The sequence below is a fragment of the Lepisma saccharinum genome, chromosome 5 (assembly GCF_977018435.1).
Source record: "Lepisma saccharinum chromosome 5, izLepSacc3.1, whole genome shotgun sequence".
NCBI lineage: Eukaryota > Metazoa > Arthropoda > Insecta > Zygentoma > Lepismatidae > Lepisma > Lepisma saccharinum.
This window is the reverse complement of record NC_139233.1, coordinates 68,293,312-68,312,541: the sequence shown is the minus strand read 5'-3', so window position 1 is coordinate 68,312,541 and position 19,230 is coordinate 68,293,312. Positions and strand designations below refer to the sequence as shown.

Below are 19,230 nucleotides of genomic sequence, written 5' to 3'. Positions count from 1 at the left end.
AAATTTTCCCTGCTGGAATCGTTTCCGTTGGGGCTACAGCGTCAAAGTTGAGTCTTCTTGTTTTAAATTCACCCCATACCCTTACCACCCTGTTTTGTCCGCAGCAACTTCTCTGGGGATGACTTTAACTTTTTTGGAGGATCTCCCAAAATTTCTCTCTCTCTCCTCTCTCTCATTCTTCCACACTGGTCACGTGAGAGAGCGAAACCATCCGCGTCATCTTCATCTCGTTCTCTGCACATTCTCTCGCGGACCACATCCTGGGCTCCACAAAAGAAGTGTTGCAGCCTAACGGAAAATGCTACCGATCTCCGCTCAACCTTCTCTTGCAAATAGGACTATGAGAAAAGGTCAGAGACATTTTCGCCCAACTGTCAATTCATCGATTGAGCCCAGAAAGCCATCGAGCATGATTTGCTGTGTTGTAAAACTGAGAGTAGTTGCAGAAAAACGAAAGGCCAAGAGTGATGAAAAATTGTTCATGCTCAAATTTATTTCTGTTTATCCATCTCTCTCTCCCTCTTTCTCTTGACACATTCGAGACATTTTGCTTTCTTGTTCTTTGTTCCTTCGTCTTCATTTATTTAGCATATGGCATAATGTTTAACACGCCTGTTCCCTTCCTCCATGCTTGTCTGTCCTTCCAATCTCCATCAGTAAGTCCCTTAGCCTAACCCTCGTTGTGTTCCGAATACTATCATGCAATTCTTGGTCATTTGGTTGTTTGTAGCAATTTATCTCTCTCTCTCACACACACACAAAAACACATGGTATGAGTGCTCTGGAGCTCGCCCAGCCTGTAATTAAAGTGGGTGCCCCTGGAGGGTAAAGTCGGCCGGAGCGTGGTGTTGATCACATCACCGCAATAAATGGCTGAGATTGTGAATATGCGGTGCCCAACCTCTCCCGATTTGCCTTACGTCATGCCCTCAAAGCAGGTTTCAATGTGCAGGACCAGAGCTCCCGCTTAACCGAACGATTAGAGCTCTTGCCTTAGTTGAATGTAGTCCCGGGTTCGATCCCCAGTGGGAGATCCAAAATTTCGATGCTGACCCAGCATTGTGAGAATAATTAGGGGGTTTCTTGAAAGCCATAGTGGAGGAATCCGGTCTCGGGTGCCAGAAAACATCGCGATCGGACCCGATGCGCTGACCATACGTTGCCGATTGGGCTGTTACGTCACTTAGTTTAGTTTCCATACATTCACAATTCCATGAGATTAGCACTTTGATATTCGCTTTTTAGCCTTCACGTTCACTAAAAGCAACTCCTGTGCGTTACCCTGCTTTGGCAGCTGCACAACTACCTTACTGCGCTGACGTTAACCGCGATAGTGACGTACATGGAAAGTCACGTTCAAACATTACGACAGCATGTCTTATTCTTTGCTCGCATGGGCCATTAGAACATACTGTTGATGGAAAGCCTATTTTTCACGTGGCTCTACCTGTATCAACCCGTTGAACAATACCGCTTGGAATGCTATGAAAGATATAATCTCTTTCTCGGCCAGGTGGTCTGCGAATCAGACTCGGCACCACTCTAGAGTAATCTTGGTTTTGCAGGATGGAAACCCTGCCGGAGGACCATCTGCAGAGACCAGAGGTCATTGATATTCTCGGGCAGCGCCTCCTCCACGACGGAGAGAGTGAATGTGCTCGAGAGCAGCTCAGAATTCATACGGAGAGGATGGGAGGGGGTTCAATTACGTGAAACATCGGTCTCTTTTTGCTTCGAACACAATGGGAACAGACAGCGCTAATTTCTGATCCCCCCCCCCCTTCCCATCCCCTCGCCGTTACAATGGAACCTGATGCTGTGGCTGCCACCTGGAGCACTTTTCCTGAACCACGGAAATAATCTCGGGATGATCATTTCTCTCTTGCTTCTGGAGATGCTCTCATGGAGTCGTGATTCTCGCCGTACCTCTTCGGAGATGACAATAAAAGGTTTTTCAGAGAAGCCGTGCGGAGGTGAGATCGCGACAACAATGCCCAATGAAGGACGGTCTGCGAAGGCAGGTGTGTTCATGTTACGAACCGTTCGCGACGAACCGGTTCACAATAAGAATTCTTCGAGAGATCAGTTCGTGCGATTCATCACAACCGTCAAGCATGAATGGACAAAATAAAGCAGAAACGAGCGATTACAAACTAATAAACATTAATTATAGCAGGATACATCACGTAGAAGTATTTGTATTTGTAAAAAATTGGATTCAGAGAAAATCGAAGAAGATACCTTGTCGATGCAAATGGATACAAAAGGTCGGTCGAAGATGAAGCCAAATGACGGCTGACGAGTGCTCGTCGACACTTCTTGAGCATGCGCAGTACGGCTATAGAAAGCATGGTTCTAGTAGTAATCACTAGCGATGGCACATGTCTGACTTACGAACACGGGTGTGCTTTACCGAAATAAGAGACATACTTTAAAGATATGTAAAGTTGAAAACTACGTCATTCAAAGTTTCTGTAAAGACTATTTGTCAGTTTTTCTAGTTTTGTACTTTTGTATTATTTCTTTTCATTCTCTCTATTTTCATTCCCTTTATATCTTGTGTAATATTTAGGGCTAATATGATATGTAGGGATACTCTAAATGGGCATTTGGCTGTAGCGTCATACCTTTAAATAAAATAAAATAGTTTGAAGCAGCTATATAGTGCAGATCTAGAAGAAATATCGAAATGCTCTCTCTCCCTCACTCTAACTTCGACCATTCTAGTTCATTCATATTTCGTGTTATGGTGAATAAGATTCATTTTCTTTAGCTGTAAACGCCTGTACCTAGGTAGTTTTCTGAGTAAACTGAAAACTTAATTTCACTACAAACAGGCATGTTTTGAAGATATGTCGGATCTAATACGGGGTACAAGTTTGTGAAAGTAACTAAAGATGTCAGGTCATAAACATTGTAGATTAATTCACATGTATAACTTATAGTAAATATATTCTTGGTTTGTTTTCATGCTGCATATTTGCATAATAAGGAATTGCAAATAAACCTTACTGCAGCAGTTTGCATGCATCTATTACTCAATTTGTAATACACATTTATGCTACATCGGTACGCATACATTACAATAATAATTCCATTGTAGTGTTTTTAGGTGTAGTGTGCTACAAAAAAGGAGTCTACTGTACTGATTTCTTGTGCCTGTTTCTTTGTTTCTTTCATCAATGCATCCCATCGTCGAGATTGACCAGGCTGGGATTTGGGGGTAGGGGTTGCAGCCACAGATCTCTACCTGCGCAAGAGCATGTAGGGGGAGAACAGCTTTGAAGTGGCCATACAATTTAAGAGATGAGACAGGTGTATTTTTTTAAAATTCAATAACTATTTTGCATAACTTGCCATAAAAGATATAATAGGAATTGTTTATAGGGTGCACATATACGAGGCAGATCCAGAAAATAGGTTTCGCGAACGACCAACAGATAGCAGGCCATGCGTTGCGAGAGGCTAGTTGCCCATCCGTGAGAAATACATGACGTGGAAATCGTAAGCAACAGGCAGCACTCCCTACAACTCACAGTAGCACCGTCGGTTGAAGATGGCGGCTCTTGGTTTGGTTTGAGTTGGTGTTTTAAGTCCACATTATGCACAGTAAGGTTAATCGGGACTGGACCTACGGTTTAAAGTCGGATCCGAACCACTGTGCAATGTTCCTCCACCGGGTATCGAACCCGGGACCCCTTGATTACAAGGTATCGACACTAAAGATGGCGGCTCTTATTCAAGCTCCCGCCGACTGTGAGGTTCGGTCGGTAATAAAGTTTTTGATTGCACAATGCATAGCACCGACCGAAATCCATCGTCAACTGTGTCACGTGTATGGGACAGACATCATGAGCAAGCAGATGGTGCAGGCAATTTGCAGGAGGTCGGCAAAATGTGCATGATGAGGAGCGCAGTGGGCCGCCCTCCATTGTTACGGACGACCTTGTGTTGTGGAGTACCTGCGGCATCGCTTCACGATTAAGGAACTCAGTAGCCATTTTCCGCAGATTTTTCGCTCCTTGTTGCACAAAATTGTCACGAAGAACATGTCGTTCCGGAAATTTGTTTGCCAGGTGGGTGCCAAAGCAACTGACACCTGAACACAAAGCAAAGCGTATGGAAGCAGCATTGACATTTCTGCAGCAGTACCACGATGACGGCGACGAGTGTCACATTGGATATCCAGGCAAGACGAAATTCAAGCAAACTGTGTCGGCGCGGAAAGTGCTGCGCACGGCGTTCTCGAACGGACAGGGTATTCTGCTCATCGAGTTCTTAACCAGAGGTGAGACGGTGAACGCTGAATGGTACTGTGAAACACTACGGAAGTTGCGATGGGCTATTCAGAACAAGCTGTGCGGGATGCTCAGTGCCGGTGTTACGCTGCACGATAACGCTCGGCCACATACGGCTCAGCCCACAACAGATCTTCTGCAGGAGTTCCGCTGGGAGGTGTTTGACCATCCACCCTACAGCCCGGATCTAGCTCCCAATGATTACCATATTTTCTTACACCTCAAGAAGTTCCTGTTCGGTCATTTGCAAAGTGACGAGCAAGTGAAGACTGCTGTCACACACTGGTTCCGATCCCAGGCGGCAGACTTCTACAACACAGGGTTACAAAGGTTGATCCCACGGTAAGACAAATGTCTCAATTCCGGTGGGGAGTATGCTGAAAAATAACTGAATAATTGCTGTATCTGTTCCAACAAAAATTTCCATTGTAATTGTGTTTCTTTCTGTAGACGGCCCCAGGGAAATTTACTTTCTGGACGGGTCTTGTATAAATCCGTGCCTGCGATGAATAGAACTCGAAAAAGCACATGAAAAATACAAACAAATATACCAAATGGTATATAAGCAGGAATATAAAAATAATAAAACTAATTTAAGCAACAGCTCCTTTTCTCAGGAGCCAGTTATTCTTTTTTAATATGATCTAAGAAAGCCATAAATCTAACTAAAATAAAGCCACACATTTTGAAATATGATCTCAAAACATTTAATTTATAAATTAATACAAGATTGGATTAAAAATAATTAATTCTTCCTAAAGAAGCTTCAACTGATGACAGCATGAAAAACTATGAAACACATTCTAATATATGGCCGACTCTATCATATCATCGTAGCCGGCTCCCGTGGCGGAGTGGTTAGCACATCGTGCTCCGACGCCAGGAGTCCCGGATTCGAATTCCGGCAAGAAGCATGGATGTTTGTGAGTGTCCATTCATCAATTTCATCATATAACTCATCCCCATCTTCGTAAATTAGCCAAAAATTGTACAAAAGAGAAGTAAAATAAAGCAAATCAATCAATCAAAATTATCATGTAACGCAGATTTTAAAGTTCGGTTACCAACAGTACAAAATTTTATAATGGCATGTGTATTATTCTAATTTAAATTATACATATGTATAATACAGAAAACACACAAACATTAAAAAACACATACGGTACTCGTTATGTAAAAAAAAAAAGTTAATGGAAATTTCCATAAAATAACTCTAAATATCGAAAAATATATACATTTTAGATTGGAATTTGAAAATTCATACGCCACGTGAAAATTTTCAGCCACCCTGTATCTTTCTACCCTTGCATGTCCTCCCCCCTTGATTTCATGTCGTGAATTCTTAAGACAAATAAACCACTGAAAACGACAACCTTGTATACTTCTAAATTTAGCACTGAATAAAAATGGCAAGAGTACAAATTTACAAGTGTAATTACTGAAACGCTTCAGAAACCGTTACAAAGTGACGTGTAACCTTGAGCATTGTGTCTGTCCCCTTCCATCAAACTTTCCTCGCACTGAATGGCCTTCGTCCTTGGCAGGTGACGTTCCTCCAATGCGCTAATGGGTTTCCTATATTCGAACGGCGACCTGCATCAGCAAATATAAGGACGGTGCAACCTTCGACAACAGAGAAAATGCCTTGTTTTCTGTTCTGGTGACGTTCAATAATGAAAGCAAGGATATTTATGAAGTTAATGTTGTCAATATACAAGGAGAACGAAGAAGTCGTCGCACAAAAAATAGCTGATACATTCCGTTATCTAATTTTATAGGCCTACAAATACCGAATCATGTTCTTTCTCTCAATTTCTAATTCATTTATTGTTTTCGAAATGCTTAATGTCAACTAGATCCTGCATATCGACTTTTCAATATCTGCGTTAGAACGTTCACTGCGACCAGCAATGACAAGCCCGTCTCTAAAAGAGGCACCAATAAACGGTGAGATTAATTGGTTGAAATTAAAATTGTAGGTGGCAAGCACATCTTTCCGAGGACTAAATTTAAATATCCAGGCGAATAGCTGAGGCTGTAAAAGGACACTCAACACGTGTAAGGACAAAACACGGGACAACACAGCAGAACCCCACAGAGGATTGGTCTTCACAAACAGAGGTGCATACATACTAGCGCTAAGGTATCTGAATCGTCGAAAGATATGTGAACTACAGGCTTCCTTTCCTCTTTGAAACCGTCGCTGTTAAACTCGGCGCTACAACGACCTCACCACTCCTCTGACGACACTCCTCTGACGAATCTAGGAAAATTGCGATGAAGCCAAAATCACGGACAATTGCGGTTATTTTGACGGTGAAGGTCATTTTACAAATTAATGGTAGACGATCAGGATGACTAACCTACAGGTGCACCTAATCTCTTACCTAACCTAACGTAACCTAAAAGTGGTTGTAATGCAAGGACGTTCACAAGCTATCTTGCCAGCAAGGGTGCACAAAGGATTTTTCCTCAGGGAAGGGGTAAAGTCACAGATTGCTTTATTATTATTAATAGTAGTAATATAAATACTATTATTAATATTATAATTGTTATTATTACTGCAATTATTGGTTTTATTATTATTATTAACTGTTCTCAGCACTTTAAAGAAACTACTATTATTAGTATTACATTACTACTACTACTGTTTTTTTTTAAAATTACATACATTTGTAATTTCCATATTATGTATATCTATATACAATTTGCATAGAAAATATATAGCTCTTCGACTAACTCCATACTTAATATTAATTCATGTAGAACAAAAGCTGTTTTTTATAGTTAGATAATCAGTGTAAAATAGACTATAAGCTTTAATGTAACACTACTTCACTTAATAATAATAATAATAATAGTTGCTGTAACGTATGGCCTGTAAGACACACAAAACAATACTTTTTGTTATAAAATATTTCTACAATTTCACAATATGAATTACATAAACTCTTTCCAGAAATCTCTGGGGGTGGCACCGCTTCCCAGTCTCAAGCCTGGAGGAAGTGTGAGAGGAATCAGTATTCGAAAATATCAATATTTCACATACTAATTCTCTTGTAAGAGGTATTGTACGGTGTGTTAAATCACCCTTCAGTTTGATAGAAGATTTAAAATGTAATTGCAATTGTCCACCCGCCCTTTCACTTCTGTGTTCATCGCAATTGTTCGCCATCGCAATTGTCCGTACTCCTCTGACAAACTAGTGGCATTGCTTCCTTGCAAGGTTTCGAATACGGTGTTACGCCCCATCGTCAATTAGTTGCGAATCGAAGTAGTAGTTTGACTAATATTAGTCGACGTAGTCGTTTCAACTGATATTAGTCGAAGCAGTTGTTCTACTAATATCAGTCGAACCTCTGATTCTCTTTTTCGACAAATGCAAGTCTACGAGAACTACGTATATACTTTATATTATTTTGAGATTCTTCGTTATGCTCAAGTAGGGTTAATGGGACTGAGTTAGATACAAATATATGTAGGACCGCACAAATAAAACACGGAACCATTTGATTACAAGTAGGTGGTGTAGGGCAACTAGGGCCGTCTCGTTGGCCGAACGCGTCGAGTTGTGGACTCAGATGTCGCCAACAAAGGTTCCGAGTTCAAATCTCAGGCTGGGCATGGGTGTTCTTTGCGAGTGTTCATTCACCAAAATCATCACTCATTCTCATCGTCACGATTAGCCAAAATGGGAAGAAAAGCGACGCGGTGCCGTACCGCATGATGGAATTGCCCGCGGTCACTACCATTCCAAGAAAGAACCTCCTACTTCAGTTCATAACAATAAACCCTTTACCTCAGTATTGATGGTTCGTCTGAAATGAGTTGTCTTATGTTTCGACTATTATTGGTGCAAATGCAGTCAACTGGTTGTACGGTTGATATTAATCGAACGACTAATTCGATTACTGCGATTAACTTAGACGAACGACTACTTCGACCAATATTCGTCAAACAACTAATTCGACTTGTTCGACTAATATTCGTCGAACGATTGATTCCACTCCTTTGAATGATGTTAGTCCAACGACTAATTCGAGTACTTGAACTGGTGTTAGTCGATGGACAACTTCGACTAATATTAGTCGACTAATTTTCATTATTGTCCAACTGCGGTTTGACCGACATTGTTGATTGTTTTAAGTAGAGATTTCTATTACGTCATGTAATCAATTTTTAATTCTTCCTGGTGAAAGTTTAAAGTTTTCTAATTAATTTTACAAAGCTTTAAGGTAAGTGAATGAAAATTCCGCTATATAAATTACACATACATTCATTATCGGTTTTTTGCCTTACTGGGCAGGATGTCCACTGCAAACTTCAAGCTTTCCGATCATGCGCTTACGGTTCATGTCAGTGTAGGATCCACATAATTGGATATTCCTATCATCTCATACATTCTTATTTCAGGGATTTTATCCCAGTTAAACATTCCTTCCAGTGTGTGCTTTAGCAGGCAGATCCTTCTTAGCCAGTGTCAGGCCAATATATGTATTCTTTTCCTGATCATTTCCAGTATTGCTATTCTTTCACCAACTCTTCCCACCACATTTTCATTTCTTACTTTGTTCATTTCACAAGCTCCATTCTTCACCTTAACCACACTTCCAAAGGCTCTGATAAATTTTCCTCACTTCTTCGTAGCGTCCAGATTTCTGCACCATACAAAGTTACACTTTTCACAACAAACACTTCATTACTCCCCTTCCTAGATGTTTGTTTCAATGTTCACAGCGTTAAAATGAATGCATGAAAACTGCTCTGTATACAATACACCGTACTATTGACTGTACAATTGAGGGATACAGGCATGGAAGAAGGGCAATTAACACTACAAGAGGTTAAGACGACATAAGGCAATAAAAAAGGGAGTGAGAACACATGGTAGAATAGAATAAATATATGCCAAAAGAGGGCGAACACGTGGTAAAAGATGTTGAAGTAGTGGTGGGAAGGGGAAGCAAACACCAAATAAGGTTAAACAGTCGCCAAAACAAGATAAACAGGCGCTTGATATTTATGGAACAGAGAAAGGTGTGAATGACGGAAAACAGGCGCTAAAGAAAACTTAAAATACTTAAATAAAGCTGAAAGCAAACCAAGCATGTATGATTTATTTTTCGCTTTTCCACTACTCTTGGTTAATTGGGACTGGACCTACAGTTTAAGGTACGCCTCCAGGGTATCTAACTCGGCACTTCTTGATTGCAAGAAGTTACCATTACGCCATCGGGGAGGATCTAATCGAAACCATGCGAATGAATGGTGATGATAAGATGGAACGGGTAAAAGAAAAATCACAAACACATATGAATAGGGCACAACACAAACCCCAAAGAGAAATTCTGGATGTGGGTCCGACGTCAGTATCTTGTTAGTCTGCAAAATGGAGTCCAGGGTGCACTACGTTCAAACGAGGTTGACATTTGGACGTTTTCCAAAAAAGTCACACCTTACAACGTGCATGCACGAACGCACGCGTGCGCCTACACACAACGAAACACGAAACCTTGGTGTGCTTCTAAGCTCTGAGTCCGTGCTTCATTGTTTAGGCAAGTATAACATGAAATAAATGAATATCTGAGCACGAACACACACACAAGGGGAAATGCAAGCTGAAATTGAACACGTAGGTGGTAAAAATATGATCAGGTGAAAATATAATTTTCACATATTGCATTCGAAAAATTGATTCATTCAGGGAATCATTAATTCTTGATAATTTAGAACAACTGTTTCGAATAACGAAGCAATCCATATAAGAATGTAACACCAGCTTACTTCTAGTGATCTCGCTGTTGTTTTCGTCTCTACCCACCAGGAATTTAATGGTATTCAAAACTTCGAAGTAAATATTCCCCGATTTCAAATTCCTCGTATCAATTTACCGGATATAAGGAGAAAGAGAGGAAAATGGGAAATCGAAATATCGACCACATGCCGAAGGAACGTTTTCCTGCTTATCAAAGAGTTTATAACCCTCTTCTTTCTTGGTCTTTTGTAGTTATAGTTTACCTTTCCGGACGACGGAACTCAAATAGCAAGTTTATGCTGCTAAATGTGCTGAAACTGAGCTATAAACTGTCGGAAGCGGCACAGCTTGGTTGTAAATAGAACGTAAGAAACGGAACACTGCAATACATGACAGGAAAGAGTTTGTTCGGGCCATCATTGTCAATGTGGCGTCAAAGTGTGTGTGGTTTACAAGGTGTGTTCTCAGGACGAAACTTGCAAAAGGAACGAACTTAGCTTCAGCACTTCCTCGAAGCTTGGCGTGGGAACTTGGAGACACAGTTGCTTCAACTTTTATGCTCGACAGGACATGCATCTTGTTTCTGAAAACCGATTGTCGATACAATGAGGGAAGACCTGTAAACAAACCTGTTCGCTCAGCAACTAAAGAACATTCTTGTTGTTACCTCCTTCCTAATAAGTAGTCTCTGTAGCAAAATTTGAAAAGCATTTCTCAAATTATTCTTGTCTTTCACGTTTTTCATTTGGGGGAGTGCTACAAAATTCAACCTCCCACATATAGTATATATATATATATATATATATATATATATATATATATATATATATATATATATATATCCCAGTTCAGAACAGGAAGCGTACTTTCAATTTTTAAAGTAAAATTTTCATAACCTTGTACTGCCATTAAAAAGACGAAAATTCAGAAAACAATTTTTATTGTTTTTTTAACGACTATTTTCAATATACAGAACATACAAAGCCTTGGACCTCATTCCATAGTTTTGCACTCATTTTAAATAGTTTTACTTCCTCAAAAAGTTCTCCGAAAGCACAGATCCAGAGAAAACCACTATCATAATGCAATACAGTGGTTTGAATTGCTTTGGGTAGGAAGATTGTGTAGGAAAAATGGAACTTTGTGTTTAGCTAGTGAAAAAGAGATGATTTGATTTGCGTTTCTCAAATGATTTGAGGGGTATACAAGGGATACAATCCGGATCAAAAGATTTAGGGCATACTGTACTCCTCCCAAAAATTTGAAGGGTACAATGTACCCCAATGCCACTTTACTGCCCTACTGCTGGGCTGTACCGAAACGGAAGAAATATTATTGCAGCTGCACCGGGACGTAATATCTAACATAAGAAACGCAACCGACTAATAGGCCTCACCTATAGCGTAGTGGGAACGTCGTTGGCTTGTAATCATAGGTTCGATACCCGCTGGAAGAACATACTTGTTAGGATCCCGCTTTAGATTATAGGTCCAGTCAAGATTAGTCTAACTCCAAACTCTTTAACTCTTTCTCTCTCTCTCCCTCCCTCCCTCTCTCTCTCTCTCTCTCTCTCTCTCTCTCTCTCTCTCTCTGTGTGTGTGTGTGTGTCGCTTCCCCCTATCTCTTCTCTCTCCTCCTCCTTGCTTTGTCCTTCCACGCTCGATCTTCTCACTATCTCGCTTTCTTATTCCTCTCTCATTTTTTCCTTTCTTATTTCGCTCTGTCTCAATTTCCATTTATTTTCGCTCCTCTCTCCTCCCTTTCTTATTTCTTTCTCTCTTCTTTCTTTCTCTCTTCCCTCTTTCTCTCTCTCTCTTCCTATTTCTTATTTCGCCTTCTGTCTCAGTTCCATTTCCTCTTCTCTTCTCTCCTCTCTCCTCCCTTTCTTTATATCTTTCTCCCATTTCATATTTCTCTCTCTATTTCTTATTTCGTTCTCTGTCTCTTCTTATCGATCTCTCTCTTCCTCTCACAATCACTATATAGTCGTTGCTTTCGTAATGTCTCCCTCCGGCTGACCGTACGATTTCAGCTAGCCAGAGAGAGCTATTTCTCAACTTTATCATTACTATTAAAATTTGAAATTAGTTCGATGGTTCGACCATAAACCTCCCTTCCCTCTCAGACCCTGTGTTCACATTTCCCTACCATGCATATGATAACTCCCTGCAACACACTCTCTTCCCCATCCACAAAACTCGTGCATCTTGCCATAAAAGAAGCCGTGATCATTGCAGGCATATTCCCAGAAGTCACAAAGCATGAAATTAGCCATGCTTACGCTCGTTTCCTCCTCTTCCGACCCTCGTGTTTGCCTTGACAGCTGGCACACTCCGCCATGGTTCTCGTTGCTGACAATTAATGTCCTCTCGTCAAGACAATCTGTCGCGCGGGGGGAGCTGCAGCTCGCCTGAGAGCTCCTATTATTTGGAAAATAAACATGCGAAAAGGGAGAGAACGAAAAATCAAGAAGCGCAAGAGCGGAAGAAATGAGCACCATAAATTAAACATGAAAAGATGCTTGTAACACGAGTCAAATGTAATCAGAAGACCTGGGGATTTCCTGTATGTAAACAATGTATCTATTATTCAAGAAAACATGTCTGGAAACAAGTTTCCTTGTCATCCATATCATCGTCTTTCTTCGTTGTTTACAGTGTCTGGCTGGGGTCATGTGTTTCAGTTTCACCCAGTGGCTTACAATATACGTGAGCCATCTTATGCGAAACGGGAATTTGTATTTCCCATATCGCCTAATTTAAATGAAAGGAAAATATTTCAAATTCGGGACATTTGTATCGGACGGTCTCTGTTATACACCATGATTAACATAAACAGCAATATATTTGGAACATAGGAACAGAAAATGATTGATTGATTTGCTTTATTTTACTTCGCTTTTTGTACCACCTTTGACTAATTTGCGAAGATGGGGATGATGTGATGAATGGACACTCAGAGACATCCATGCTTAGGCCGGGATTCGAACCCGGAACCCCTGGCGTTGTAGCGCGATGTGATAACTACTTCGCCACGGGGCCGGCGAACAGAAAATGAAAGATGAAGTTCACGTATTACAAAACTATACAAAAAGTTTACTAATGTAAGTCAAAAGTTTAGAAATAGTCTTCCTGCCTACTTGTCACCCTATTCGCTCATTCGTTTTTCTCTATCCTATATTTGCGCCACGTCTACAGAGTGGCCCACGAAAGTGTAGCACCACACTGAAACACCGAGCAAATGGATAAAGCCTGGTTTACATTGGTCGAGTAGACGGGAGAGCAGCTGGAGCGAGTAGGATCAAGCGAGATACTCTCCCCGTATACGCAACTGGGTCCCCGATGGCGCAGTGGTAGCGTCGTCGCCTTGTAATCAAGGGGTCCCGGGTTCGATACCCGGTAGAGGCACATAGTGGTTCGGATCCCACTTTAAATTGTAGGTCCAGTCCCGATTAGCCATTCTGTGCATAAAGTGGACTTAAAACAACAATCAATCAATCATAAGCAACTGGGGAGTGTACTGGAGCTAGTACTTGCTCCAGTAGTCAGGTCAGTCCACTGGCTGTCCACGGAGGACAGCGACTCGACCGAGTTGCTTCCTCTCCCATCGATTTTTCACTCGCCCGTAAACTCGACAGACCACTCGGTCAATGTAAACGCTTTCTGGGGACAGTACAGAGTCTGTGTTGTGTGAATGTTCAATGTCCATGGAATTTGTGTCGATTATAGGAACAAACAAAATAAACTACGGGCGTAAGAAGAGATGAGACTTGATGAATTTGGCGTAAGAGAAGTAAAATTAAAAATAAGTAATTTACGTTGTACACAACCAACAACGATCGAAAATCAAAAAATCAAGGAAATTGGTTTTCTTTCCAGACATGTCCCCGTGCATTATTGTATTCATTTCGCGTGAAAAAAGTGTTTAAACCGTTTCAGAACTTTTTCTTAAAAAATCGCCAACGACGTCGATGGTTCATTCTGTGAAAAGAGCACCAAACAGCTGCAGCTACTATCCCACTTTACTGGAGTCGAGAAAAACGTGTGTAAACAGCTACTCGACACAGAAAGGTCGAATCCATCAGACAAGCCAGTAACTCTCCCGCTCACTCGACCACTGTAAACCAGCCTTAATGCATGACTACTACTTCATTATTACAGTTATTACAATGATCGTCACTTACAAAAAGGTTTGGTAACATTCTCACTTGTCATAAGAGATGCTGGAAATGTTTAAATGAACAATAAATGTTGACATGAGGTACTGTGGAGCCAGGCTACTTGTTCGTGGCGTGCAAAGTATATTTCTACACTGGTCCAAAAAATCTCTGTTTTTTTCTTTACACTCTCCACCCATCTTCTTCCATTTTTCTTCATTACTATTCTCTTCTTGCTATGTTCCAGTTATACCCTATTATTCATATTTCTTTTGTCTTTCACTGCTACAGCCGTACCAAGAAGAGTAAAACCCCGAACAACTCGCGAACAGTCATTTGTTTTCTCCTCTCGCACCTCCTTCGCTTGTGTCAGAGGGTCTCCATTATCGCACACTAGAGCAACCGTTCGTTCTGACGTCAGACGAGGAATGCGTACGTTGTTAGGTTAGGTCTGTGATGTTTGGCTCTATTAGCATAAATACACTGAAAATTTATTATTTATGCTAAACCTAGCTAGCCTAACATATTCATTCATTTGCAACCTAACAGCTTTTATGCCGTTTTTTGTCCATAGCAATACACATATAAAATGTACACAATTGTCTTTCATTCAAATTATCAGTCTTTCCCCCTATTTTACAGATATTAGATTTTTTTAAAAAAAACACTTTGCCTTTTACAATTGTATGTTACACTTCCTTCAAAATGATAACAAACTATAACCAATCCGCACATCTGGATTAACAACTAAAATTAACAAATTTGTTGGAAACTGAATATTTAGATTGTTTAGTTTTATACAAGATATTTCTCTCTCTATTATATTTTGAGCATTCCAGTATTATATGTGTGCATCTGCACTTTCCCAGCCACATTCACATTTCTTATTGTTCGTTATTTCAATTTTGGATAAATGTTGCCAAGTACACAAATGGCCCGTTCTCAGTCTATTAGTTAATACAATTACATTTCTTGTAGCACTTACATGATGAAACCATGGTTTTTGTGTTTTGAATTCAGCAAATGGTCTGTAAGATTCTCCAACTGTTGTAAGTTTATTCCGACACCAATCAAACCATTCATTCAGAATTTTCTTCTTTACTCTAGAGAGAAGATCCGTATAGTATAATGATAAGTATAACATAACAACTTAGGCATTTAGCCTAAGAATTAAAGAATTCCCCGGTAACGTTAGAACGCATATTACTCTAGTGCTCTCCAAAAAGGGAGACCTGTGTCAGACTGCTCCCATGTTGCCTCACATATAACTTCCCTCCCTTTCGCTTCGCTGTCAAAAAATTCAACACATTCCGTCACTGCTATTGCTGTGGAGATCCACCAATGAATTTGAAACCTTAGCAAGGAAGCAGTGGCGCTAGTGTCAGTAGTTTTAGCCACGGAGAAGCCCGTTCTTCACATATTTTCAGCGGTCTCCGAGAGCTTGGCACTAATATACGTTTTCCCCCTTCGTGACACGAACACTTGCCAACACGACGATGTGTTGAAGGACTCAGCACATTTTAGCAAAGCAGTGGCAGGATTACATGGCAAGCAGCTGATTGCATCACCCACGCTCCCTTCGCTCGCTTAATAGTGTACAGTACCACGATAGATTGATTGATTTGCTTTATTTTACTTCGCTTTTTGTGCCACTTTTGGCTAATTTGCGAAGATGGGGATGAGTGATGATACGATGAAATTGATGAATGGACACTCACAGACATCCATGCCCATGCCAGGATTCGAACCCGGAACCCCCTGGCGTCGTAGCGCTATGTGCAAACGACTCCGCCACGGGGGCCGACAAATTTCTACGATAGCACCAGAGGGATCTTCTCTTCTTAGTGGAACAATGGGCATGGGCGATCTTTGTGAGGAGAGTCCTTTCATCAAATGCATCATATCATCACTCACCCTCATCGTCGCGATTATCCGAAAGAGGCAGAAAAGAAACTTAAAATAACCTAATTCAGTCAATAAATCAAAACCAATCCTGCTCCTTCTCTCTCTTTCTCTCTCTCTATCTATCTAAATCTCTCTCTCTCTCTCTCGCTCTCTCTCTGTCTCTCTCTCTCTCTATCTAAATCCCTCTCTCTTCCTACTTTCTAGTCCGTTCCAAGACAATTACAACACAGCAAGTAACTGCTCCTTGGGAGAGTGGACGCTTGAATGACAGTATTATCCACCTCAGCACGACAAATAGGTTTCAAATAACCAACCCCATTTGAAGCTTGAAGACCTTTTCTTTACTACTGTTCTGATGTGCACGATGAAACGAAAACTGCAACACGTAAACACAACGCACATCACAGAAGTTACAAATCGTTGATTAACATGTCATACTGAGCCCATAACCTGGACAGGCCTGTAGATCCACTTATTATAATTCATGCTTGTTCCAGATTTGTGGCAGCCACCATCAAAAACACACAATGCTCTCTAAATGTTAAATAAAGGTTAATTATCACCCCTCCTCCTTTGTGTTTCGCGTGTTGCTAATTGTGTACCGTTGAGTTGTGATGGAATGCGCTGATAACGAACACAAAACATGTTTATCCTTTTCTTGCTTTATGGAAATGCAATGCAAATTATATTGAAACGACTTTGCGCTGGTTGCTCCTGTGAATTGACAACATTCTTCACTGCCTCGTAAATTAAGGCTTAAAATGTTATACATGGCATTAATCGGAAAAGGTGAATATTTTACCTAGTTTAAGGAGACCTTTATACTGTTTTCCTTTCAGTATTTTAAAAAACTGGACCAAGTTAATCGTCATGCATTTTTGATGCACGTTGATGGAAGTTGGATCCATTGGGGCGGGAAAACTAGGAAATATCTGAAATGCTTGCGTAGCCTTTAGACCGGGACAGACAATTATGTAATGTATAAGATACTTGTTCCCTCACTCTGGCATTCCCAAACCAGACGGTTTATTTCCGCAACACATGTCTTCCACCGGTCCCCTGACGAAGATAAAACCTTAAACGATGATACAAACACTCACGAACACTAATATAATTAAATAAACATCATCATGGTTCGGAAGTTGATGAAAAATCTAAATGCTACACTTAATGGCCCTTGTTATTCACAGTAGAAAGTTTAATTATGCAAATCACTAACAACAAATGAACCTTTTATCTTCTCTAACGCATTGTGCCTTTCAAATGAACTAAATCGTAGTACACAAGCTTTAATGCAAGGTTATTAGAAGTATAGGTTGGGCCAATCCGTTGATTACTCGTGATGACGAAACGACGGTAAGAGGTGAATTTATCCATGAAATGAATTCCAAATCTATGCGCTAGTGTTGCACTATGTAGATAGGAAACCATGCCAGAAACTGAACACTCGAAATCGAGTACACAAATGAGCATTTCCACTCATTTACATTTTGTGGCTTCAGACAAATTGAAAATAAATATAAATAGGTACTTATTGTTATGCGGGACAGAATATTATTGATCGGAACGGGAATTTTTTTTAAATCCCGACATTCGGGACGGGAAATATTCGCAATTTCTCGACTAGTCGGGAAATCTCAAATTCTCATTTTCACCTTAAGTGATTTTCTTTGCATTTCTGGAATGAAAACTAACAATTTCCGATAAGTTCCAGACACTTGCAATGTAGAAAACGTCAAGAATTAATACCGTTTTAAAATGACCATTCGGTATTTCCCGACTGCTCGGGATCCAGAAATTTAGGGAAGTCATTTGCTGAAGTCGGAATAAGGACGAAATTTTTCTTTCCGATCCCGGTCCCGACTTTTCGAGATACCGCACACCACTTGTTATTATTATTTATTTTAGTTCAGCACAAGATACATTTTCCAAGTACGTTGAACATAATATATACGTTATATACGTTTTTCAAAAGGATTCGTCGGTCACCCAGCTTTGGATTCGTGTGGAAACGCTAACGTGAATCATGCTAATGCTAGAATCTGCAGTGCGCATTTCTGCCCAGAAGATTATGTACGTAATCTGAAAAGTCAACTTTTAGGTTTACATCGAAGAAAGATTCTTAAGCAAGATGCCTTCGACTCCTTATTATGAGCAGGAATGTAGGGAGTATAATCCTCGTAAATACTTCGCCTACCATTTCTTTGCCATTGGTGTACAATTCTCTCTCGCTTTTTTCCCTACATATTCATTCCATTTTGGTTATTTATTAAACGATACGTGCTTGTATTTATATTTGATAAATTTACTTTGCTCTTCCGGCCATTTAAGTCAATTGAGATGATGAAGAAGTGATAAAATAGATGAATGGCCAATCACAGTTCCCCTTACTTATAAGAGCGACCACAAGAAAAATAACCTTCCTCCTCTTCCGTTCAACTCGGACTATAAGAGAGCATGCTCCACTCTCCCCCTCCCCTCCACACTGGAGTACAATGCACAGGAGTCACGAGTCTGCGCAGGTTTCTTTGCTTGTGGTTCCACTATAATAGTAATATAAAATTGTACACTCACCTCACTTAGTTCTCCGGCAGTTTGTTTCTTTATACATCATATTTGGAGAAGATACAATTCAATCTATAGTTGTACGTACACTGTATATAACACACCTTATTACTGACTTCCTTGACCCTGGATGTACAGGGTCAAGGAAAACAAAGAAATGAGCATGATTTTCTCTTCGGAGAAGATGTTGAACCTAAACAACAACAAAAAAAAAAAAACCTCAAATAATGAATTCGACAATGTAAATTGATGAGATTTAGTAAATCATTTGATGAAGTGAACTAATTCTGAGTGGACTAATCGCAAAGGACATAATCAGCTCAGATTCTATTACTTCTTCATGGTATGTGACGTAAAGTTCCCGCCCAACCGTTTGACGGCGTTAGTGGTTATCGCATCTCCTTTTCCGTAGCCTGTAGTACACATCCTCATCTAGACATTGTTCTTGTTCTGGTGGAGATCAAAATGGTTGAGTTTTCATGGTGGTATCGTTTGGATTCTGTGTGAATAGCGTGTTGAATTGTTTGTTTTTCTAGTTTGAGATCTAATTA

General features: G+C 40.4%; 2 protein-coding genes across 3 annotated transcripts in view; one reads left to right on the top strand and one right to left on the bottom strand.

Moving 5' to 3' along the window:
- The window catches only part of LOC145987861 (uncharacterized), a 648,175-nt gene that overhangs the window by 440,501 nt on the left and 188,444 nt on the right, over positions 1-19,230 (bottom strand). The gene's annotated exons all lie outside the window — the stretch shown is intronic.
- On the top strand, positions 4,120-4,644 carry LOC145988058 (histone-lysine N-methyltransferase SETMAR-like). Its single transcript, XM_083122894.1, has one exon. It carries the CDS (start codon positions 4,120-4,122, stop codon positions 4,642-4,644), a length of 525 nt encoding a protein of 174 aa, XP_082979020.1.